This window comes from Bufo bufo, chromosome 11, assembly GCF_905171765.1.
Source record: "Bufo bufo chromosome 11, aBufBuf1.1, whole genome shotgun sequence".
Classification (NCBI taxonomy): Eukaryota; Metazoa; Chordata; class Amphibia; order Anura; family Bufonidae; genus Bufo; species Bufo bufo.
The window spans coordinates 64,771,415-64,797,668 of NC_053399.1; the positions used below are offsets into that span (position 1 = coordinate 64,771,415).

The following is a 26,254-nucleotide window of genomic DNA, read 5'->3' on the forward strand; positions in this document are numbered from 1 at the left end:
TTCACTCTGGGCAGAAATGGTATAGGTTTTTCTGGTGGATTTGCACCTGTACAGTCCTGAGTGAAGTACAGTAAGGGTCCATTCACACGTCCGTAAATGTTCTGCGGATCCGCAAAACATGGACACTGGCAATGTGCATTCCGCAATTTGTGGACCGCAAATCGCCGGAACTATGATGGAAAATGCCTAATCTTGTCTGCAATTGCGGACAAGAATAGGACATGTTCTATTTTTTTTTGTGGAAACGGAAGCATGGATGCGGATCCGCAAATGCGGAAGTGCGGACAGCACATTCCGGCCCCATTGAAAAGGAATGGGTCTGCACCCGTTCCTTAAAATTGCGGAACGGATGCGGACCCATTTTGCGGTCGTGTGAATGGACCCTAACAGGCATGTGGATGAGCTTTTAATGCATATGCTATTGAAATTTGCATGGAAGTTGCAATTTTATAAATCCACAGCATGTCAATTTCTGTTGTGGATTGGACGCAGGTTTATTGTGGATCTTTCCCATTGATTTTCATAAAAAATTCTAAATCCACAATAAGGAATTTTGCTGTGGGTCTGCAACAAAATTCACTGCTGCAGGTTTCAAACGTGTTGACCTTTTCAGACTGTCCGTGGGAAATCTGGTGCACCATTCATTGTGGATTTGCACGTGGGCCTACCCTTAGGACCTATTCACATGTCAAGTCAATTATTGGGAATGAACATTCTTACGAACCCTTGTTCCTGATAATTGCCCCATGTAAATGTCCTGCTCATCACCTGACACAGGCAGGCACTTGTTTGTTGAGTGATCTGATCATCTATGAGGCACTTAAACCCTCATTTATCAGCAGGACATCACCCTGTCTAGACAGTAAACAGTAAAACACTTTAGAATGACAGGTTTGTTCTGCTTTTGGTTCCTGACTAGGAGTTTGTACATTTATATCTGTATATGTTTCCTTCAGTTTGGTCATGGGAAATTTGGATTCTTATCTTAAAATACAAAAAGTATCCTTATAAAATCATTACAGGTAGGGTATATGTTCTACTTGGATGACTTTTTTCTGCAGAATATTCTGCAACCCATTCATCACAATGTGCTTGCTGCAGAAACAATCCTATTCAAAGGAACTGAAATGATTTTCAGCTGCAGTATACTTAAAATTGGACACATGAATTCACCCTAAGGCCCATTTCACACGGGCGAGAATTCCGTGCTGGTGCGATGCGTGAGGTGAACACATTGCACCCGCACTGAATCCGGACCCATTCATTTCTATGGGGCTATGCACATGAGCGGGGATTTTCACACATCACTTGTGCGTTGCGGGAAAATCGCAGCATGTTCTATATTCTGCGTCTTTCACGCAACGCAGGCCCCATAAAAAATGAATGGGTCTGCGTGAAAATCGCAAGCAAGTGAAGATGTGGTGCGATTTTCACGCATGGTTGCTAGGAGATTATAGGGCTGAAAGCAACCCCGGACCCCATTAAAGTGTATTCACTGTATTTTCTCTTTATAGCATGGTTATAAGGGAAAATAGAATTCTTAATACAGAATGCTTAGTAAAATGTGGGTTGAGGGGTTAAAATAAATAAATTAACTCCCCTCATCCAATTGATCGCACAGCTGGCATAAACATAGTACATAAGGCCGAAAAAAGACATCTGTCCATCCAGTTCGGCCGATTATCCTGCAAGTTGATCCAGAGGAAGGCAAAAAAAAAAACCCTGTGAGGTAGAAACCAATTTTCCCCACTTTAGGGGAATAAAAAATTCCTTCCCGACTCCAATCAGGCAATCAGAATAACTCCCTGTATCAACGACCTCTCTCTAGTAGCTATAGCCTGTAATATTATTACGCTCCAGAAATACATCCAGGCCCCTCTTGAATTCCTTTAGTGAACTCACCATCACCACCTCCTCAGGCAGAGAGTTCCATAGTCTCACTGCTCTTACCGTAAAGAATCCTCTTCTATGTTTGTGTACAAACCTTCTTTCCTCCAGACGCAGAGGATGTCCCCTCGTCACAGTCACAGTCCTGGGGATAAATAGCTGATGGGATAGATCTCTGTACTGACCCCTGATATATTTATATATAGTAATTAGATCTCCCCTCAGTCGTCTTTTTTTTTTTAAAGTGAATAACCCTCATTTTGATGATCTTTCAGGGTACTGTAGTTGCCCCATTCCAGTTATTACTTTAGTTGCCCTCCTCTGGACCCTCTCCAGCTCTGCTATATTCCATGTGTGGTCTGACTAGTGATTTGTAAAGTGGTAGGACTATGTTCTTATCACGGGCATCTATGCCCCTTCTGATGCAACCCATTATCTTATTGGCCTTGGCAGCAGCTGCCTGACACTGGTTTTTGCAGCTTAGTTTGCTGTTTATTAAAATTCCTAGATCCTTTTCCATGTCAGTGTTACCGAGTGTTTTACCATTTAGTATGTACGGGTGACTTGCATTATTCCTTCCCATGTACATAACTTTACATTTGTCAGTGTTAAACCTCATCTGCCACTTTTCTCCCAAGCCTCCAATCTATCCAGATCCCTCTGTAGCAGTATACTGTCCTCTTCAGTGTTAATTACTTTACACAGTTTAGTGTCATCTGCAGAAATGTATACTTTACTATGCAAGCCTTCTACAAGATCATTAATAAATATATTGAAGAGAATAGGGCCCAATACTGACCCCTGAGGTACCCCACTAGTGACAGTGACCCAATCTGAGTGTGTACCGTTAATAACCACCCTCTGTTTCCTATCATTGAGCCAGTTACTTACCCACATAGACGTTTTCTCCCAGTCCAAGCATTCTCATTTTATATACTAACCTGCTATGTGGTACAGTGTCAAATGCTTTGGAGATGTCAGATATACGACATCCATTGTTTCGCCGCTGTCAAGTCTAGAACTTACCTCCTCATAGAAACTGATTAAATTAGTTTGGCATGACCGATCCCTCACGAAGCCATGCTGATATGGCGTTATTTGCTTCTTTCCGTTGAGATGCTCTAAGATAGCATCTCTCAGAAAACCTTCAAACAGTTTACCCCCAACAGATGTTAAACTTACCGGCCTATAGTTTCCAGGCTCTGTTTTTGGACCCTTTTTGAATATTGGCACATTTGCCATGCGCCAATCCTGTGGGACATTCCCTGTCAGTATAAAATCTGCAAATATCAGAAATAAGGGTCTGGCTATGACATTATTTAATTCCCTTAGGATACGGGGGTGTATGCCATCCGGTCCTGGCGATTTTGTATATTTTAATCTTTTTAAGTCGCTGTTGTACTTCTTCCTGGGTCAGACAGGACACTTTTAATGGGGAATTTATTTTTACATTCTGCATGTCATCTGATTAGTTTATTTTCCTCAGAGAATACAATGGAGAAAAAAAATATTTAACAGCTTTGCTTTCTCCTCGTTGCTCTCTGCGACTCCCCCCTCATTACTCTTTAAAGGGCCGACACCTTCAGATTTATACTTTTTAACATTTATATAATTGAAGAACATTTTAGGGTTAGTTTTACTCTCTTTGGCAATTAATCTCTCGGTCTCTAGTTTGGCCGCTTTTATTTGTTTTTTACATGTTCTATTTTTTTCCATATAGTTTTTCAGTGCTTCCGTGCTACCCTCCTGTTTTAGTTATTTATATGCTTTCTTTTTGTCATTTATTGCTTTCTTGACAGTTCTATTTATCCACATAGTCTTGCTTCTTCTTTCAGGACCTGCAAAAGGACCTTTGGTGCAATTTCTATCTTCATTCAGCAGGACTTGTGCTGACGTCACTGCGCTTACCACGTGGTGAGTGCGATTACGTCATCAAAGGTCCTTTTGCAGGTCCTGAAAGATGAAGCAAGAAGACTATGCCTGCTGCGGGATCAATTGGATGAGGCGAGTAAATTTTGTAAATTTTTTTTAACCTTTCAAGCAACATTTTTGTAAGCATTCTGTATTAAGAAACCTAATACAAACCCGAACTTAAGTAAAAAGTCTGGGTTCGGGTCTGGGTACCACATTCAGTTGTTTCTCACGCGCGTGCAAAACGCATTGCACTCATGCGGAAAAAACTGAACATCGGAATGCAATTGCAGTCAAAACTGACTGCAATTGCGTGCCTACTAGCGCGGTTTTCCTGCAATGCACACGCAACGCATCCGGAGCAAATCCGCGACACCCGTGTGAAAAAGGCCTAAGGGCGCATGCACATGGCCGTAGCCTGTTTTGCTTTACACAAATTGCGCATCTGATATCAGCCATATGCATTCCGCATTTTACAGAAGGTCCTGCCCTATCCTTGTACGTAAAATGGATAAGAATAGGGCATGTTCTATCTTTATGCGGGGCCACGGAACAGACATACGGATGTGGCCCCATTGAAGTGATTGGGTCCGCATCCGACCCGGATACAAAACCCGGTCGTGTGAATGAGCCCTAACTGTTTTAGGGCATTTTAGATTGTTATGGTTGGTTCAGAGTGTCTCCAGTCAGTAAAGAAAATCTTACCCATACTTTTACTGATCTCTAATTCTGACAAATTACTGAAACATTTACATATGTATATGAATACTATTGAAACAGAATAAGTGATACTTGTATAATATATACTGTATATAGAAGTAGATGGGATAGACATTGCTAAAGATCGATTTTAGATTTTTTTTTTAAACAAATATAGCATTATCTAGCCATTTAGTCTACAGGAATGTTTACAGAAAGACGCCTCATCTTCTTGCCTATAATAACAATTAAGTAAACAAAGAATCATACATAGTAAATGGCAGTCTCTCTAACAAACTTGGGACCAGCCTGGTACATTACCTTTGAACATTTTTTATTTTTAATTATTGCATTAGACTCATGAGGTAATCATTTTTTCAGTTGGTCTTTATTAAAAATATGGAGCCCCTTTTTCTGTACATGGCTGAGATGCTCTAGAGCAGTGTTTCCCAACCAGTGTGCCTCGAGCTGTTGCAAAACTACAACTCCCAGCATGCTGGGAGTTGTAGTTTTGCCACAGCTCGAGGCACACTGGTTGGGAAACACTCCTCTAGAAGTAGCCTCTGGATTTTCCATCAGTTGGGGAGCTGACGGGCTCCTTATCTCTGATCTCCGACATAAACAGCCATTAAAGCTCAATTATTATCTTTCTGATAAGAATGTGGTTAAAATAAGTGTTGATGGTCAGCACAAAGTGAAAGTACCAGTCACACAGCTAGAAAAAGTTAACCCTTTGTGACAGAATGGCTCAATATTTTTAATAAAGACTAATTGAAAAAATTACTTTTAAACCTAAATGAGTAAAATGTAATCGTAAAAAAAATTGCCCACAAAGGTTTACATAGCCTTTAAGTATTCAGATCCAGGTGCTGGTTTGAAAAATGTATTGTTTTTTTAGTGGGACAATACCTTTTAAGCTTTGTTGTATGTTATTTTTTAATAATACAAATTGGCATAAGAAGCAGACCACAATCATAATATATTTGTTCTTTGCTTCTACAGATGCACCATATACCACCGTTTTGAGAATATATCATGTTAATGGAGAACATGAGAAGAAAGAGTTAAGAGCATTGCCCCTGTTTTTTGCAAAACTTAAAGACATCAAGTGGAAATTAAGAATGAAAAGTATGCCCTGCTGTCTAGGTGTGCTGAAGAGGATGAGAGGGGAGTGATGATGGCCAAGAATAAGGAGCTGCGTCCCCCTTCGTATACCATTAGCGTGGTAGGATTGTCCGGGACTGAAAAAGATAAAGGCAATTGTGGCGTTGGAAAGTCATGTTTATGTAACAGATATGTTCGCCCAAAAGCTGATGAATATTATTACGAACATACCTCTGTTCTTAGCACAATTGACTTTGGTGGCCGTGTTGTCAACAATGACCACTTTTTGTATTGGGGTGACGTAACGCAGGTAGGAGAGGATGGGGTGGATTGCAAGCATCACATTATTGAACAGACAGAGTTTATAGATGATCAAACTTTCCTTCCACATCGGAGTACAAACCTTCAACCCTACATAAAGAGAGCAGCAGCTTCAAAGATTCAATCAGCTGAGAAACTAATGTACATTTGCACAGACCAGCTTGGCCTGGAGCAGGACTTTGAGCAAAAGCAAATGCCCGAAGGAAAGCTCACTATAGATGGTTTTGTTTTATGCATTGATGTTAGCCAAGGATGCAATCGAAAGTTTGATGATCAGTTAAAGTTTGTTAATAACCTCTATGCGCAAATGGCAAAATCAAAAAAGCCCATCATCATTGCAGCAACAAAATGTGATGAATGTGTTGACCACTACTTAAGAGAAGTCCAAGGCTTTGCTTCAAATAAGAAAAACTTAATCGTTGTAGAAACCTCAGCCAGAAACAATATAAATGTTGAGACGTGTTTCACAGCACTAGTTCAGATGTTGGACAAAACAAGAGGTAAACCTAAGATTATCCCTTACCTTGAGGCTTTTAAAACACATAGACAAATAGTTGCAACTGCTACTGATAAGTTTGAAAAGCTTATTGTACAAACTGTGCGTGACTACCACGCAACTTGGAAAACTGTCAGTAATAAATTAAAAAACCACTCTGATTATGAGAATTACATAAATTTAGAGGGAACATTGAAGGCTAAAAATACATTCTCTAAACACATAGAGCAGCTCAAACAGGAGCACATTAGAAAAAGAAAGGAAGAATACCTTAAAACACTACCAAGAGCCCTCAGTACGTTACTGCCAAAGCTTGATGAGATAGAAAGCCTAAGTTGGACCGATGCTCTTCAGGTGCTAGAGAAAAAACCTGAATTCAGCCTGTGGTTTGTAATGCTGGAAAAAACACCATGGGACCAGTCAGATCATATTGATAAAGTGAATGATCGAAGGGTCCCTTTTGATCTTCTGTGCACATTAGATTCTGAGAAAGTCTATCAAAGCCACGTTCAGCACTTGGTTTCTGAGAAGAGAAGATTGGAAATGAAAGCAAAGTTCAAAAAGACCCTTGAAAAAATACCTTTCATTTCGCCTGGTCAGTCTTGGGAGGAAGTCATGTGTTTTGTTCTGGAGGACGAGGCCTATAAATTCATTAATGAAACTGACCGATTTGAGGTATATCGTAAACACCAGCAAGAGATAATTGAAAAAGCCAAAGAAGAATTTCAGGAGATGCTTTTTGAGCACTCTGAGTTATTCTATGACCTAGATCTTAATGCTACCCCAAGCACTGATAAAATGACTGAGATAAATGCTGTTCTTGGAGAAGAACCTCGATACAAAGCTTTACAGAAGCTTGCAACTGACAGAGAATCCCTTCTTCTCAAGCACATCGGATTTGTTTATCACCCAACTAAGGAAACTTGTCTTAGTTTCCAAAGTTGTATGGATATAAAAGTGGAGCAAGTGCTTGCTAACAGTCTGTTACAATCAAATCTTAGTCGCTTGAACTTATACCAAGACAGAACTAGCCTTGACAAGGTAAATCTTCTCATTCTTGGGAAAGACAACCTTTCTCAAGAGATGGCCAATGAGATAAGGACACAGTCAACGGATGATGAATTTGCATTGGATGGAAAAATATATGAATTAGACTTGAGAGCTGTGGATGCCAATTCCCCATATCTTTTAAGCCAATTTTGGACTCCTGGGTTTAAACCACATGGTTGTTTTTGTGTGTTTAGCTCAATTGAATCACTTAATTTTATAGGTGACTGCATTGGGAAAATTAGATGTGAAGCTCAGGCAAGAAGAGATAAGGACATTGCAAACCTTCCATTTACATTAATTTTGGCTAACCAGAGAGAAAGTGTCAGCAAAAACATGCCCATATTAAGGCACCAAGGGCAGCAATTGGCAAATAAGCTCCAGTGTCCCTTTGTGGATGTGCCAGCTGGCACGTATCCCCGTAAATTTAATGAGGCCCAAATCAAACAAGCTCTTAGGGGAGTGCTCGAATCTGTCAAGCACAACTCTGATATTGCCAGTCCTGTTCCTGCAATTAGAGACCCTTCAGAAGCAGATTTAAGAATTGTAATGTGTGCCATGTGTGGAGATCCTTTCAGTGTGGATCTTATTCTTTCCCCCTTTTTGGAGTCCCGTACTTGCAGCGCAGCTCAGCCCGGGCAAAATAACTCACTAATGCTGGATAAAATAATTGGAGAAAAACGGAGAAGGATACAGATAACCATTTTGTCCTACCACTCCTCAATTGGAATTAGAAAAGATGAACTGGTTCATGGATACATTCTTATTTATTCAGCCAAGCGAAAGGCATCTATGGGAATGCTGCGTGCTTTTCTGTCAGAAATTCAGGACACAATTCCAGTCCAGTTAGTGGCAGTTACAGACAGCCAAGCTGACTTCTTTGAGAATGAAGCAATCAAAGAACTAATGACTGAAGGGGAGCACATTGCTACAGAAATTTCAGCAAAATTCACAGCCTTATATTCTTTGTCTCAGTACCACCGCCAGACAGAGGTCTTCACACCATTTTTCAGTGATGTTCTGGAAAAGAAAACTTCCATTGAGAATTCATATTTAGCAGAAAGCCGTAGAGAAGCAAGTCAACCATGTGAAGATGTGTTTCCTTATTCACCACGAGGAAATTCACCAGCCTACAGTTGCTACCCTGATTCAGAGGATGACACAGAAGCACCACCTCCTTATAGCCCTATAGGGGATGATGTACAGCTGTTGCCAAAGTGTAATTTGGACAATGAAGGGAATGAATATCCTACTCACAGCACTCCACTAAATTGCCATGACCATGAACGCAACCATAAAGTGCCTCCACCAATAAGAACTAAACCAGGTGGACCCAAGTCTAAGGTGAATAGATTAGATCCAAATCTTGTCAGAGCTATTGAAGCTGGCATTAGCAAAAATCCACGGAAGCAATCTCCTCGTTTCCCATTGGTTCACCCTGAAGATGCAGATTCATCAGATAATTACGCAGAGCCAGTTGACACAATCCCGAGGTCCAAAGATTTAATTAATGACCTTTACGCAGATCCAGATGACAGTCAGAACCACATTCATAAAATGCATCACCAGTTTCCTAATGCACAAGGAGATGAAGAGAATGGTATCACTGATAGAAATTTAAGAGGTCAGGGAGAGCGAAGACCATCAAAATACAAGTACAGGTCAAAAACCCTATTCAGCAAGACAAGACTGTACACCTATAGAAGAACCCATTCAGATGCCAGTGATGAAGAAACTCCTACCATTCCTGGAAAAGATAGAAAGCGTAAACCAAAACACAGGCCAAGTGAAGAGGACCCACTTCTTTCTCCAGTTGACACTTGGAAGGGTGGAATAGATAACCCTGCCATCACATCAGACCAGGAACATGAAGAAAGAAAGACCAAGAAGAAGCCACCAAAAGTGAAAGAAGAGAAAAAGGTAGGTTTGTTTTATGGATGTTTGTCTGGTCTCATTGTTTTCACTAGCAACCAAAGAATTCCTGTGTTCTGACTCTATATAAGTATCAGGCAGTTTCTCCACAACAAGCTCCTTTGCTCTTGAGGAGATAATACACTGCCAGATGAGTTTGGCAGTGGCTTTCTCCTCTTCTTCCTACTCGGCTGCACAGGCAAGTGCATGTGGAGGTGCATAGTGATGGCTGTCGGCTGAACTAGTGTTCACCTGACCTATAGCAAAAGTGTAAAACATAACAAGCCAACCCAGACACTCATCTGCAGAAGGCGTCTGTTATATGGTGTTTTTTCCTTTTTATTAGAGCAGAGTACTGGTTTGACTGGAGGAGTGCCTTTGTCAGGGATCTCAGGGTTACTAGGACTCCTTATATCTACTATGAGCTCTACATAAGATGAGATGGTACCAACCAGATACCTGACAAAGGCCTGTCACCCAGCTAAACAAGTACTCTGCTCTGCACTGATGAAGGGCGAGCACTCTGAAACAGCTGTCTGTGAATCAGGGCTTTGGAGTCAGAGTTTCGGAGTCCCAGCTAGTTTTGGGTGTAGTCAGTTGGTAGAAATGTACGGACTCCAACTCTAGCTCAAAAAGAGTATGATCTGTTATTATTGTGTAGTTTATTAACAGCTTAACGACCCCAGGACGAGAATGCTCGTCCTACATGGCCGGTACTTTGCGAACCCAGGACTAGCATTCTTGCCCTGCGTTCCGCCTGCCCCCCCACCCCTCCACATGTGCGCTGCTGCGATCAGAAGCACAGATCCGGCTGTTACTGACATCTCATGCCGCAAAAATGATACCCTACCCAAAAAATAAAAAAAAACTATGACTCTCAGACTATGAAGACACTAAAACATGATTTTTTGTTTAATTGTAACAATTTAAATAAAATAAATCATACATATTATTGCCATGTCCGTAACAACCTGCTCTATAAAAATATCACATGCCCTAACCCCTCAGATGAACACTGTAAAAAAAAAGCCATTTTTTGTCACCTTACATCACAAAAAGTGTAATAGCAAGAGATCCAAGCCATACGCACCCCAAAATCGTACCAATCAAACCGTCATCTCATCCCGCAAAATGAGACCCTACCTAAGGCTTTCTCCCCAAAAATATGGAGACATTAAACATGATTTTATTTTTATTCAAAAATGCTGTTATTGTGTAAAACTAAAATAAAAAAATATTATAGGTGGGACGAATCAAATTTTTTTTTCAAATCCGAAAAGGTTCTCGAATCTATTGAATCTTTCGAACCTCGAATCCTGTACATAAGAATTGTGTGAACGGTGTAAGAAAAAGTGTTCCAAACACTTATGGGGGGGATCTGTGGATGGCACATATATAGCATCTTATGCTATGAGCCATCCACAGATCCAAGTTAACACCCCCCCCCCCCCCCCCCCCATAACAGTGTCCCTGCAGTGTGAATGACCCCCAATACAGGGGCTGGGGGCTGGCATCTGGATTAGGAATGACAACGGGGACCGGTGCAGTCCCTGTATTGAAATGCACCGGCCCCGCTCACTGTAGTATAATCTTATGATCTAACCTGCATTGTTAAGATATAATAAGCCATCTGCATTACTTATATTACAACATTAAGTTCCGTAGCAGAGAGGAGGCAGGCTGGGCGGGTGGGCGGTGCGCCACTCACTACGTCACACGCCCGTGCCGCCTGCTTCATTTATAAAGTGGCTGGCGCAGTCCTCCTTGCCTGACTTGTAATGTAATACAGATGGATTATTATCTTAACAATGCAGGTAAAATCATAAGATTATACTACAGTGAACGGTGCCGGTGCATTAAAATACAGGGACTACACCAGTCCCCGTTGTCATGGATTGGTCAGATTCAAATTTAGTAAATGAGGTCGGGATTAGAGTCCACGAATCCCTCGAATCCAACAAGATTTGAGGGATTTGTGGATTCGTCGTCCCACCTCTAATAAAAATAGTATACATATTGGGTATCGCCGCATCCGTAAGAACCTGCTGTATAAAAACATCACATGACCTAACCTCTCAGGTGAATGCCGTATGAAGCCATTTTTTTGTCACCTTACATTGCAAAAAGTGTAATACCAAGCGATCAGTCATATGCACCCTAAAATAGTACCAATCAAACTGTCATCTCATACCGAAAAAAATTAGACCCTACATAAGACAGTCGCCCCCCAAAAAAAACTATGGCTTTTAGAATATGGAGACACAAAAAATAATTTTTTTCAAAAATGCTTTATTATGTAGAACTGAAACTACAAAAAAAGTAGTCATATTTGGTATTGTCGTGTCCGTAACAACCTGCTCTATAAAAATAGCACCTGATCTAACCTGTCAGATGAACATTGTAAATAACAAAAATAAAAACTGTGCCAAAACAGCTATTTTTTGTTACCTTGCCTCACAAAAGTGTCATATAGAGCAACCAAAAATCATATGTACCCTAAAATAGTACCAACAAAACTGCCACCTTATCCCGTAGTTTCCAAAATGGGGTGCAAATGTAACATGGCAGCTTAAAATTATCCCAGTGAAATATGATGTCCAAAAACCATATGGCTTTCCTATCCTTCTGCGCAATGCCATCTGCCCGTACAGCAGTTTACGACCACATATGGGGTGTTTCTGTAAACTACAGAATCAGGGCAATAAATATTGAGTTTTGTTTGGCCTTGCTTTGTTAGTGGAAAAAAATTGCTTAAAATGGAAAATCTGCAAAAAAAAGTGATTCTGAAATTTCATCTCCATTTTCCATTAATTCTTGAGGAACACCTAAAGGGTTAACCAAGTTTGTAAAATCAGTTTTGAATACCTTGAGGAGTTGCTAAAAATGGGGTCATTTTGGGTGGTTTATATTATGTAAGACTCGCAAAGTGACTTCAGACCTGAACTGGTCCTTTAAAAAGTGGGTTTTGGAAATTTTCAGAAAAATTTCAAGATTTGCTTGTAAACTTCTAAGCCTTGTAACGTCCCCCCAAAAAATTGGCATTCACAAAATGATCCAAACATGAAGTAGGCATATGGGGAATATAAAGTAACTATTTTTGGAGTTACTATCTATTCTGAAAATTGAAATTTGCAAATTTTTAAAATTTTGGGTAAATTTGGTATTTTTTTTAATATATAAATGATTATTTTTTTTTACTCAGTTTTACCACTGTCATAAAGTACAATATGTGACGAGAAAACCGTCTCAGAATGGCCTGGACACGTAAAAGCGGTTTAAAGTTTTCACCACATAAAGTGGCACATGTCAGATTTGCTAAAAATGGCCTGGTCCTTAAGGGGTTAATGTTCATATACATGTAGAAAAGTTTTGAAATGTTAATCATAAATTTATTTTATATTCTATAAATCTAAGGCCCTTGTTATCAAAATCGGTGATAAGCAGGGTGTTCTAGTCATAAGTTGTCACTAGGGATTGACCGATTATCGGTTTGGCCGATATTATCGGCCGATATTGAGAATTTTGAACGTTATCGGTATCGGCATCTATTTTGCCGATATACCGATAACATATTGGGAACACAGAACGCGCTGCTCTCAGCGCTCTCTGTGTTCCCTCCGCAGCACAGGGGAGAAGGAAGCCCTGTCTCCCTCCTCCTGTGCTGCTGCTGCCGCTGCCGCCAATGAGAGGAGAGAACATAAGAGGGGAGGGGAGGGGCTGTGGCGACCGCTCCACCAATGAAGATAAGCCTCTCTATCATTCATATACAGGAGGCGGGAGCTGGCTGCAGAATCACATAGCCGGCTCCCGACCTCTATGACAAGTAGCTGCGATCCGCGGTAGTTAACTCCTCAGGTGCCGCGGACCGCAGCTACCGCTCATAGAGGTCGGGAGCCGGCTATGTGATTCTGCAGCCAGCTCCCGCCTCCTGTATATGAATGATTGAGAGACTTATCTTCATTGGTTGCGCAGTGCGCCCCCCCCTCCCCCCAAGCCCCCCAGTATTAATCATTGGTGGCGCAGTGCGCCCCCCACCCCCATCCCAATCCCGGCCAATAGTAAAAACATTGGTGGCGCAGTGCGCCCCCCCCCACCCAGTATTACTCATTGGTGGCAGTGGCCACAGGATCCCCTCTCCCCTGCTCCTCCGATCGGAGCCCCAGCTGTGTAATCCTGGGGCTCCAATCGGTTACCATGGCAGCCAGGACGCTATTGAAGCCCTGGCTGCCATGGTAAGCTCCATGCTGCTGTGTGCACTATGCACAGAGCAGCAGGGACAGTGTGAGGTCCTATTCACCCTGATAGAGATCTATCAGGGTGAATAGGACAAGGGTTCTAGTCCCTAAGGGGGCTAAAAGTTAGTAAAAAAAAAAAAAAAAACACAAAAATATTAAGTATAAATGAAAAAGATTTATAAAAAAAAATACACATTAACAATAAACGAAAAAAATACACATTAACAATAAACAAATTAATTTTCAGCAGATTTGTGTAGGAATTTTTTTTCCTCAAAAATGAAAATTCCCAGAATATCGGTATAAATTATCGGCTATTGGCCTGAAAGTTCACAAATTATCGGTATCGGCCCTAAAAAATCAATATCGGTCGATCCCTAGTTGTCACCTCTCCTGTCTTTTCCTCGGTCCCTTATACTATGCATCTTCATTTTGCTCCAGTGCCCTTAGTTACTGCACCTGAAACTGTGCTGCACATGCTCAGTAGTGAAGACCAGAGGACGAGGTTCACTATTGTTCATGCCTACAGTCATCTCAGAACTGCTGCACAGAACAGGAAAACAGCATTTCAGGAATTTCATAAATTGTATTACAATAAATAGGCTTTAAATACTATCAGAGTAGCCTGAATACTGGTTAGAAAAGGTGAGTTTTACCCTTTCATGACCAAGAGTCATTGATGCCCCAGTGTCCAGGTCAAAATTTACAAATCTGACATGCGTCACTTTGTGGTAATAGCTTTGGAATACTTTTATTTATCCAAGCCATTCTGAGATTTTCTCGTGACACATTGTACTTCATGATAGTCAGTCATAAATTTGAGTCAATATATTTCACCTTATTTATGAAAAAATCCCAAATTTACCAAATTCACAATTTTCTAAATTTCAATTTCTCTGCTTCTAAAACAGAAAGTCATACCTAATAAAATATTTATTACTTAACATTCCCCATATGTATACTTCATGTTGGCATCATTTTGGAAATGGCATTTTATTTTTTTAGGATGTTAGAAGGCTTAGAATTTTAGAAGCAATTCTTAACATTTTTAAGAATTTCCAAAAACCACTTTTTAAGGACAAGTTCAGGTCTGAAGTCACTTTCTGAGGCTTACATAGTGGATACCCCCATAAATGACCCCATTGTAGAAACTACACCTCTCAAGTTACTCAAAACTAATTTTGAAAACTTTGTTAACCCTTTAGGTATTCCACAAGAATTAAAAGAAAATGGAGATAAAATTTCACTTTTTTGGCAGATTTTCAATTTTATTACATTTTTTTTTTTCTTTAACACATTGAGGGTTAACAGCCAAACAAAACTCAATATTTATTACCCTGATTCTGCGGTTTACAGAAACACCCTACATGTGGTTGTAAACTGATGTAAGGTCACACGGCAGGGCGCAGAAGGAAAGGAGCGCCATATGGTTTTTGGAAGGCAGATTTTGCTGGACTGGTTTTAGATGCCATGTCCCATTTTAAGCCCCCCTGATGCACCCTTACAGTAGAAACTCCCAAAAAGTGACCCTATTTTGGAAACTAGATAAGGTGACCGTTTTAGTGGTACTATTTTGGGGTACATATGATTTTTAATTGCTCTATATTAAGTTTTTTGTGAGGCAAGGTAACCAAAAAATTTATATTTAGATTTTTTACAAGATTCATCTGACAGGGTAGATCATGTGCTATTTTTTATAGAGAAGGTTGTTACGGACGCAATGATATCAAATATGTCTAGTTTCTTTGTTTCAGTTTTACATAAAGCATTTTTGAAAAATAAATTGTTTTTGTGTGTGCATTTTCTGAATGCCATGTTTTTTATTTTTCTGCTGATTGTCTTGTGCAGGGGCTAGTTTTTTGCAGAAAGAGCTGAGGTTTTTATTGGTACCATTTTTGGGTACATGGGATTTTTTGATCATTATTACACTATGGGGCAAGGTGACCAAAAAATTGGCTGTTTTGGAACAGTTTTTTATTTATTTTTACAGCGTTCATCTGAGGGGTTAGTCCATGTGACCGTTTTATAGAGCAGATCGTTACGGACGTGGCAATACCTAATATGTATACTTTTTCTTATTTATTTAAGTTTTACACCATAATAGCATTTCTGAAACCAAAAAAATTATGTTTTTAGTGTCTCCATAGTCTGAGAGCCATAGCTTTTTAGCTTTTTTATTTTTTGGGCGATTGTCTTAAATAGGGTATCATTTTTTGCGGGATGAGGTGACGGTTTAATAGTTACTATTTTGGGTGGTCATAAGCCTTTTTGATCGCTTGGTGTTGCACTTTTTGTGATGTAAGGTGACAAAAATGGCTTTTTTTGGCACTGTTTTTATATACACTGCTCAAAAAAATAAAGGGAACACAAAAATAACACATCCTAGATCTGAGTTAATTAATTATTCTTCTGAAATACTTTGTTCTTACATGGTTGAATGTGCTGACAACAAAATCACACAAAAATGAAAGAATGGAAATCAAATTTTTCAACCCATGGAGGTCTGGATTTAGAGTCACCCTCAAAATTAAAGTGGAAAAACACACTACAGGCTGATCCAACTTTGATGTAATGTCCTTAAAACTAGTCAAAATGAGGCTCAGTAGTGTGTGTGGCCTCCACGTGCCTGTATGACCTCCCTACAACGCCTGTGCATGCTCCTGATGAGGTGGTGGACGGTCTCCTGAGGGATCTCCTCCCAGACCTGGACTAAAGCATCTGCCAACTCCTGGACAGTCTGTGGTGCAACGTGACATTGGTGGATAGAGCGAGACATGATGTCCCAGATGTGCTCAATTGGATTCAGGTCTGGGGAACGGGCGGGCCAGTCCATAGCATCAATGCCTTCGTCTTGCAGGAACTGCTGACACACTCCAGCCACATGAGGTCTAGCATTTTCTTGCATTAAGCCTCATGCACACATCCGTGAAACACGGACCGTGTGATACCGGCCTGGATTTCTTCTGAGTGCAGGAGCGCACGGCGTCATTGGTTGCTATGACGCCGTGCGATTCCTGCTGCTGACGCAGTACAGTAATACAATGGAGGTGCACAGGAGGGGGGGGGCACACAAGGACACATTACCTGATTTCAGGCTCTGATCTGCAGAGCGCAGATCAGAGCCTGAAACAGGCATTTTTTCACTGCCGCGATCTGATTGGATTAACCAATCGGATCGATTGCCGGCAAGGGACCACATGTACGTGGGGGAATGTGGTGCTTTACCGCATTGCCATGTACGTGATGGGATTGGGCAGGTGCAGCGCAGCATGGGCGTTGTTGTTACTGATAGCCGTGCCCCTGCTGCATCCGCCGGCATCGCTGTATGCAGTTAACCCTTTTACATTCTGCGGTCAGCGCTGACCGCGGCACATGCAGGGTTTACAGAGGGAGGGTGCTCCCTTTGACTCCATCGGCCCCCTGCGCTGTGCTGGGAGGGGACCGATTGTTGCCATGGCAGCCCTGTTGCCTTACACATTCATCGGAGCCTGGCAGCTACAGAAGCCCAGGACATGCAGCCTGAGGGCTTGGTCTCCTAGGCAACCGTCAGCATCTTACTGTGTAAGACGCTGACAGCTCAATTCAGTACAATACAATATGAAACTTGAAAAAAGCAGGGAGTGTGCATATTTTTATAAACCAATAGTGTGGTATTCCCTCAACTGGTCAGAACATGGCTCATGCTTAATTACGGCCAATGGAGGAAATCCAGGACAGAATGAAAAAGATGAATGCCACATTTAATGTTCCGGACCAAACGATGCAAGAAAATTTGGACTTAAATATTCTCATGTCCTCACTTGAAAAGTTATTAACCAAAGAGTTATGGACCTGGTGGGATACTACTTCCTTACAGAATATATTGATAAACATATGATCCCACGAGGGTTGAGAATTAGAAAGAAGCCCACTATGTCCTACTCAGACTTTTTTTGTCACAATGGCAGAAAATTTTGTCTGACTGCTCGATAAAGCTGATGCAGCTAATTGTACAATATGAACATCAGGCATTTTCAGAATTGCGGGAAGAAATAAAAGCTACACAAGAGTCATTGTTAATCCACGTTGATAAACCTGCTTTTCTGGAACTGGACAACAAGCTGAAAGAAAATCTCAATAAAATGCAAGAGAGCTTAATGCAACTTTAAACAGAACAAATTCAATAGGAATCTTATAGACTAGAAGACCTAATGCTGTATATAAGGATATGCGATGCGATATTTTAAGGGAATTGTGCTAGAGGTCTATTTGCTTGGATTTTCCCATATGAGCCAATGTATCAAATTGTTTTTTTTACACAATAAAAGCACACAGAGCTATGGGGACTGGATATTGCGGACGTGCTAGTGGCCATCTAGCAACCCATGTCCTCAGCTCTATACCCAAAATCCCGGTGACAGGTTCCCTTTAAATTGTCAGACTCAGCAGCTGAGAATAATCCTGACTCTATACACACACACATGCTGCGACTTCACAGGTTTCTTCAATGCCGATTTCACAACATAAAAGGGTTTAAAAAAACGGAGGGTGGGTAGAAAGCACAGAAAAATCTCGACGTTGCCCGTCACGTCACAAGAGGGAGTAGGAGATTCATAAGTTGAATGTCCTTAAAAAAAAAAAAAAAAGGATTGTCCTTCTCACCTACCCACCATTTTGATTTATACCAAGCGATCATGGATGTCAATCGGCTGGCACGGAACCTATCTTTGAAGAGACATTTTCATCCCGTTTTGTGATGTTGCAGCACAAAGCAGCGAGTGTAACCTCTCTGTTTCCGTCATGGATACTAGAGTTGTGGATGGGAATGAAACCTTAACCAGCGATATAAATTTTAAAGAGATGGCCTATTTATGCTTTTTGCAAGAGATGCAAACAGAGCAGGAGGATCTAGTACTAGTTATAATACTAGTAATAGTTCTAAGTATTCTAAAAACATCTAATAGGGATTTCTATCCCCTGCAGTCTAGATCTCCTGCCCTGGATCGCTTTCAGGATTTGGTAGAAAAGGATCTGTTTGTTATATGATAAAACAAAACCAGGCAACAAACATGAGTCCCAGTATATACTAATAGATCGAAGGAAAAAAAAATATATGTCCCTGAAAGAATTTTGGGCTCTGCAAGAATTAATGAGAAGGTAGGATTTGGTAACTAAGGAGGCGGACAAGGGGGGAGTGGTTGCAGTGATGGACAGCTACGTCTAGAAGACAAAAGTCCAGAATATGTTAGATTACACTGCTGTCTATTCTCCTTTGAACTGCAACCCTCTCCCCTTGTTCCAAATGAAAATGTCCCATATCCTATCTAAGGGTATGGAATTGGGAATACTAACTAAAAAAGAAGCCGATTATACTGAGCAAAAATATAAACGCAACACTTTCGGTTTCGCACCCATTTTGCATGACCTGAACTCAAAGATCTGAAACATTTTCTACATACTCAAAAGACCCACTACTCTCAAATATTGTTCACAAATCTGTCTAAATCTGTGTTAGTAAGCACTTCTCCTTTGCTGAGATAATCCATCCCACCTCACAGGTGTGGTATATCAAGGTGCTGATTAGACAGCAAGAATATTGCACAGGTGTGCCTTAGACTGCCCACAATTAAAGGCCACTCTGAAATGTGCAGTTTGATCACACAGCACAATGCTACAGATGTCGCAACATTTGAGGAAGCGTGCAATTGGCTTGCTGACTGCAGGAATGTCTACCTGAGCTGTTGCCCGTGCAATGAATGTTCATTTCTCTACCATAAGCCATCTCCAAAGGTGTTTCGGAGAATTTTGCAGTACATCCAACCAGCCTCACAACTGCAGACCACGTGTAACCACACCAGCCCAGGACCTCCACATCCAGCATGTTCACCTCCATGATCGTCTGAGACCAGATACCCGGTACAGCTGCAGCAACAATCGGTTTGCATAACCAAAGAATTTCTGCACAAACTGTCAGAAACCGTCCCAGGGAAGCTCATCTTCATGCTCGTCGTCCTCATCGGGGTCTGGACCTGACTGCAGTTCGTCGTCGTAACGGACTTGCGTGGGCAAATGCTCACATTCCATGGTGTCTAGTACGTTGGAGAGGCGTTCTGCTCACGGATGAGTCCCAGTTTTCACAAAATTGCGGAACGGATGTGGGCCCATTTTGCGGACATGTGAATGGACCCTTAGTTATGATAAGGAATGGATCACCCTGGCAACAAGTGAAATGAAGTGTGTGTGGCACGTAAAGCCCCGACATTGGGGATTATGATTAGTTCAAGCTTATTTCAAGACACCTCTGTAACTAAACCTGTGGCTTTCCTGCAAGGGCAGTTACAAATGTGGCCACGGTAGATGTATATACTGTAACCACATGAGGGTGAATAAGCACTTCAAATCTACGGCAAATGGCAAAAGTTACGAGATTAAAACCTATCTTAATTGTAACACGGAGTTTGCCATTTCCCTTATCACTTGTGAAGAGTGTTTGCTCTAATATGTAGGTTGTGCCACAAATCAAAACCTAGAATATGTAAACACATCTCAGATGTACCGCACTACAGGACTCGCAATGTCTCAGCAGTCAGTTTACCTTTTTTGTTATTTCATAAAGGCGATACATCAACACTGACGGTACAAGGAATTTAAAGAGTTACTGCGCCTATAAGGGGTAGAGAGCATAGGAGAAAGCTCCTCAACAGAGAAGCTTTCTGGATGTCCCAGCTGAGAACTTGTTCCCCTACAGGTCTAAATAAAAAGCATGACCTGATTTTGCAATACCATTGACAAATTTTTCCTGCACAAAGTGAAAAAGGTTTTTCATGTATGTTTTTAACTCGTATGTTTTTGGAAATTTCTATCAATGAGAATCATGTGTTCAGATTTTAATTAGTTTTGTACTCCGATCATGTGATACCGTAATCCTTCGGGATAGATGGAATGGGGGTATATAGGAAACAACTGATGTATGTTATGAGTAAGGGCCAAAATACAAGGGTCCGAAATGCGTAGACTGAATATCTTGCATCTTGTTGGAATTTTTTAACCGTTAGGCATAAAGAATCCTTTGTTTATAAAAGCTGGATTCCGCACTCCTTTTCAATACATAATGTATTGTACTGTATTGAAACAAGGATCAAACCCTGAAAAGGTGAAGTCCCATAATAGGATAAATATAGAAAGGGGAAAAAAAGTTTTTTTATAAAAAAATAATTAAGTTTCAAGTAAAAGTGTCCTTTTCCCAAAATAAAGTAAAAAAAATTGTAAAAAATAAGGAAAATAAGAAAAGTAGACATATTGGGTATCGTTGCGTCCATATCGTCCGGCTCTATAAAAATATCACATGACCTAACCCCTCAGGTGAACACCGTCAAAAAATAAAAAAAAAAAATAAAAGTGCAACACCAAGCAATCAAAAATAGAATAGTACCAATCTAATCGTCACCTCATCCCACTACAGTCATATTTGGTATTGTCGCGTCCGTAACAACCTTCTCTATAAAAATAGCACATGATCTTACCTGTCAGATGAACATTGTAAATATAAAAAAAAAAAAAAAACGGTGCCAAAACAGCTATTTTTTATTACCTTACCTCGCAAAAAGTGTGATATAGAGAAACCAAAAATCATATGTACCCTAAAATAGTACCAACAAAACTGCCACCTTATCCTGTCGTTTCCAAAATGGGGTTCTTTTTTGGGAGTTTCTACTCTAGGGGTGCATCAGGAGGTCTTCAAATGTGACATGGCAACTTACCGTATTTTTTGCCCGATAAGATGCACCAGCCCATAAGACGCACCTAGGTTTTAGAGGAGGAAAATATGAAAAAAATATTTTTCATTACTACACCCCTCAGGTCAGACCACCAATCGGGCCCCCAATATTAATCAGACTTAAGCTCACAGCCCCAATCGGATGCCCAATGTTAATAAGACCTCAGATCAGAGCCCAATATAAAGAAGACCCCCAATCACAACTAAGATGAGACCCCTATGCCTCATATCAGTACTCCATGCCTCATCTCATCCCCCAGCAATATGTTAATCAGCCCCCAGCCTCAGATCACAAAATAAATAAAGCACTTACCGCTCCTGGCCGCCGCTGCTCCTCATTGCCCGCGATCTTCTTCCTTCTCTGTCGGCTGTTCTGTGAACTGGCGCGCACGGCGTGAGGTCACAGAGCGCCCTTGCGCTGTGTGGAGCCTTCACAGCCGAGGACCAGGAAGCGGTGAGTACAGAGCCTTCACCCCTTCCTAGTCCAAAATTTTGCAGACGTGTGAATGGACCTCAAGTCTGTCAATGATTGTCAAAAGATCTGTTATTATGTTTAATGAAAGCTGTTATTATATGTCCCCTGTCCCTTTCCACTGCTCCCTTAAAAGACCGTTGCTAGGGCTTGTCTGTCTTTCTTTTAGTATAAACAAAAGACAGAGGCGGTCCTTCACACTGCATGCCTGCAATAGGCCTCAGAGTGAGGAGGCGTGTCTCTCAGTAATCCAATCTGATTGGCTGGCAGGGAGCTGCTGGCTACGGCAAGTGTGTATGGGAAGTGAGGGAAAGCAGTTTTGGCCTCAGGGTACTTTCACACTAGAGTTTTTCTTCTCCGGTATTGAGTTCAGTCACAGGGGCTCAATACCTGAAAAAACTGATCAGTTTTATCCTAATGCATTCTGAATGCAGAGCGTTCCGTTTAAGATGCATCAGTTCAGTCCCTCTTATGTTTTTTTGGCCGGAGAAAATACCGCAGCATGCTGTATTTTTCTCTTTGGCCAAAAATCCTTAGCACTTGCTGGAATGCCGTATACGGCATTCATTTCCATTCAAAATGTATTAGTGCCGGCATTAAAATTGCTGCATTGAGGGATCAGTTCTTCCAGTCCGCGCATGCGCAGACCTTTTAAATCTGTGAAAAAAAAAAATACTGGATCAGTTTTTCTGGATGACACCGGAGAGACGGATCTGGTATTTCGATGCATTTGTCAGACGGATCCGTATCCATGTACCTTTCATTTTCGAGTAAATCCACTTTTTGTATTATGCAAATTATGTTGTAAGGTGCCCAGAGGGGCGTTCTTTCAAATTTGCCCAGGAACGGCTCTTCTCCAGTGCACAGCCCGCCCTCCATTAGAGCCCAAGCGCGCCTCTCCAGGGCTGAAACTACACGCCCACACCCGCACTATTGTCCGCAACCCCCCCTTCCCCCCGCTACATTTTTGAGGTGATGTAACTCCGCCCATAAATGCCTCCTACAACGCCATGAAATCTTGCGCAGTACCGCGGACTGCCTGCACGATACATATCTTCCTCAGGGCAACAGCTTCAAATGTGTCACTGGGCATGTGCTGAGCCCAGTGACGTTTGTAGTGAGTTGTTTGCATCCGGCTGAGGGAGAATATATGGGACGTTGTAGGAGGCATATGTAGGCGGAGTTACATTGCCACAATGACATGGGGGGGGGGGGCTCGGTGGCCATCAGTACTGGTGTGGGCATGTAGTTTCGGCCCAGGAAAGGCATGCTTGAGCTCTGATGGAGGGCGGGCTGGGCACCGGAGAGGGGCGTGGCTGGGCACCTTACAAACTAATTTGCATAATACAAAAAGTGTATTTACTCGAAAATGAAAGCCAGAAGCACAGAATGAAGGGTACATCAAAAAATAAGGTATTTTGTTCTACATAGCAGTGGTTGTAATTTCATCCTGCTAATCCATGTAACAGATTTCCTTTAAACATTGACTGCCCATAGTGTCACCATGTCAGGAATCCTGTCTGCTGTAGATGTAGTAACAGCACTTACTAGTATATGTCGTCCTCTGATGTGTTTATTATATCTTTACTATACTAGGACGTAGAGCATGTTTCCGTTCTGTTTGGTGACACACAGAACTATTCTTGATTTGTTCAGTAGCTGGCCTGTGGTGTATTACATGTGCTATATATGGCCACTTTTATTTCTGGATTGAAAACTCTACTATGAGTATGGAATTTCTCCATGGAAATGTTTTCTAGGTAACGAGCTGTACATGAAAATGGTTTCAATGTGGGAATGCAGAAACATCGACTTCTGTGGCATTGACTGGTTCCGATGTAACTTTCATTATGAAAAGAATCCACGTTATAGGTCTATTTTCTATGGCGTGTTTTCTATAAGACCTATTTTCATTTGCTGACGATTGGGTCAATTATCAGGAAGGAGCTTTCCCAGTAATTGCCTTGTGTAAAGGTGCCACTGATCACATAGTGAATGAGCAAACCCGTTTGGATCGTTTGAGAGCTTAGTTGATGCGGGAACCAGAGTCATTACCTTCTGAGTAGATGATTGTTCTGTGTGAACAGTGATCGCTCATCCCCGTACAGCAACCGAATCTGTGTGTACCGTAAATAACCACCCTCTGTTTTCTATCATTGAGCCAGTTACTTACCCACATACAGATGTTTTCTCCCAGTCCGAGCATTTTTATTTTATATACTAACCTTTTATGTGGTACAGTGTCAAATGCTTTGGAGAAGTCCAGATATACGACATCCATTGATTCGCCGCTGTCAAGTCTAGAACTTACCTCCTCATAGAAACTGGTTAAATTAGTTTGACATGACCGATCCCTCACGAAGCCATGCTGATATGGCGTTATTTGCTTATTTCCGTTGAGATGCTCTAAGATAACATCTCTCAGAAAACCTTCAAACAGTTTACCCACAACAGATGTTAAACTTACCGGCCTATAGTTTCCAGGCTCTGTTTTTGGACCCTTTTTGAATATTGGCACTACGTTTGCTATGCGCCAATCCTGTGGGACATTCCCTCTCGGTATAGAGTCCCTAAATATCATAAATAAGGGTCTGGCTATGACATTACTTAATTCCCTTAGGGTACTTTCACACTAGCGGCAGGACGGATCCGACAGGCTGTTCACCCTTTCAGATCCGTCCTGCCGCTATTTTCGCCATGCTGCCGGACTGCTGCTCCGTCCCCATTGACTATGGGGAAGGGGGCGGAGCTCCGGCGCTGCACGGCAAAACGCCGCTGGACTAAAAGTACTGCATGTCTGACTTTTTAGTCCGGCGGCCTCTCGCCGGAGCTCCGCCCCCTTCCCTATTATAGTCAATAGGGACGGAGCAGCGGCACGGCGAAATGGCAGTCCTGCCGCTAGTATGAAAGTAGCCTAAGGATAAAGGGGTGTATGCCTTCTGGTCCTGGCGATTTGTCTATTTTAATCTTTTTTAAGACTTTTTACTACTTCCTGGGTCAGACAGGGCACTTTGAATGGGGAAGTTCTAGAAGGAATAATAAAGGAATGGTACAACATAGTCACAAGAAGAGATTCTGCAGAGATAGGCTCCATTCACACGTCTGCAAAATGGGTCTGCATCCTTTCCGCAATTTTGCGGAACGGGTGCGGACCCATTCATTCTCTATGGGGATGGAATGGATGCGTACACCACACAGTGTGCTGTCTGCAGCCGCAATTGCGGAGCGCGGCCCCGATTTTGGGTCCGCAGCTCCGCAAAAAGATAGAGCATGTCCTATTCTTGTCCGCAGCTTGCGGACAAGAATAGGCATTTCTATGGGGGTGACGGGCTGGTGTGTTGCGGACCCGCAATTTGCGGGTCCGCAACACACCACGGACGTGTGAGTGTAGCCTTATTACGTGGGAAATGCAAGTAGTTAATAAAATACCTGCAGCTTTGAAAGTACTAACTTAATTTTTTTTAATTATTATTTATTTTTATTTTTTTTCCTCCGGTTATTCAAATATTTTTCTTTAATCTGGAGCTTTTTCTTTTGTAATTTTTATTTTAGCATTTCTAAAAAAAAAATTATACCTGGGGGAAAAAAAATAATAATTTTACCAGTTTTTATAGTGGGATAAGGCTACTTTCACACTAGCGTTTTTTGCGGATGTCATTGATCTGCAAAAACGCTAATGTTACAATACTACAACCACATGCATCCGTCATGAACGGATCCGGTTGTTTTATGTCTTCTATAGCCATGTATTTATGTCTTCTATGCATCAGTCTTGAACACCCATTATAAGTCAATGGGGGACGAATCCGTTTTCTATTGTGTCAGAGAAAACGGATCTGTTCCTATTGATTTACATTGTGTGCCTTTTTAGCTCGGCTTCGTCAGGCAGATAGCAAAACTACGCAGACAGCATTTTGATGTCCGTCTCGAGAGCGGAATGGAGACTGATCGGAGGCAAACTGATGCATTCTGAGCGGATCCATTTCCATTCAGATTGCATTAGGGCAAAACTGATATGTTTGGACCGCTTTTGAGAGCCCTGAACGAATCTCGCAAACCGAAAGCCTAGTGGGAAAGTAGCCTAAGTAGTTTACATTCAAAGCAGGTGGCGCTAGAAGCTGTGGTGTGTGCTACTAGAGCCATTTTTTTTTTTTTGTATTTTACACACACAATCTGTGTGTGCAGCTATAGATTCAACAAGGATGTTCTGGGATGTCGTTGCAGATTAACCCCTTCCCAAAGTGACGTACTATTAAGTCATGGAAGTCAGTAACTTCCCGTATTTTGACTTAATAGTATGTCATGGTAATCAGGCAGGCACCTGAGTGTTGCGCACCAAATCACTGCAGTGGTCCAGCAGTCCCAGGTAACCGGGCCGCTGCTGTATCTGCTGGTATCGCTGTTTACAGCGATGT

The 26,254-nt window shown here is 41.6% G+C and overlaps 1 protein-coding gene across 1 annotated transcript in view; it reads left to right on the top strand.

Annotated features, from left to right (window-relative positions):
* Positions 1 to 26,254, top strand: part of ARHGAP5 (Rho GTPase activating protein 5) — a 127,704-nt gene that overhangs the window by 40,701 nt on the left and 60,749 nt on the right. Inside the window, exon 2 of the mRNA XM_040412796.1 lies at positions 5,500 to 9,385. Within this exon, the coding sequence (XP_040268730.1) occupies positions 5,672 to 9,385 (3,714 nt within the window). The 5' untranslated portion in view covers positions 5,500 to 5,671. The remainder of the gene's footprint in view (positions 1 to 5,499; positions 9,386 to 26,254) is intronic.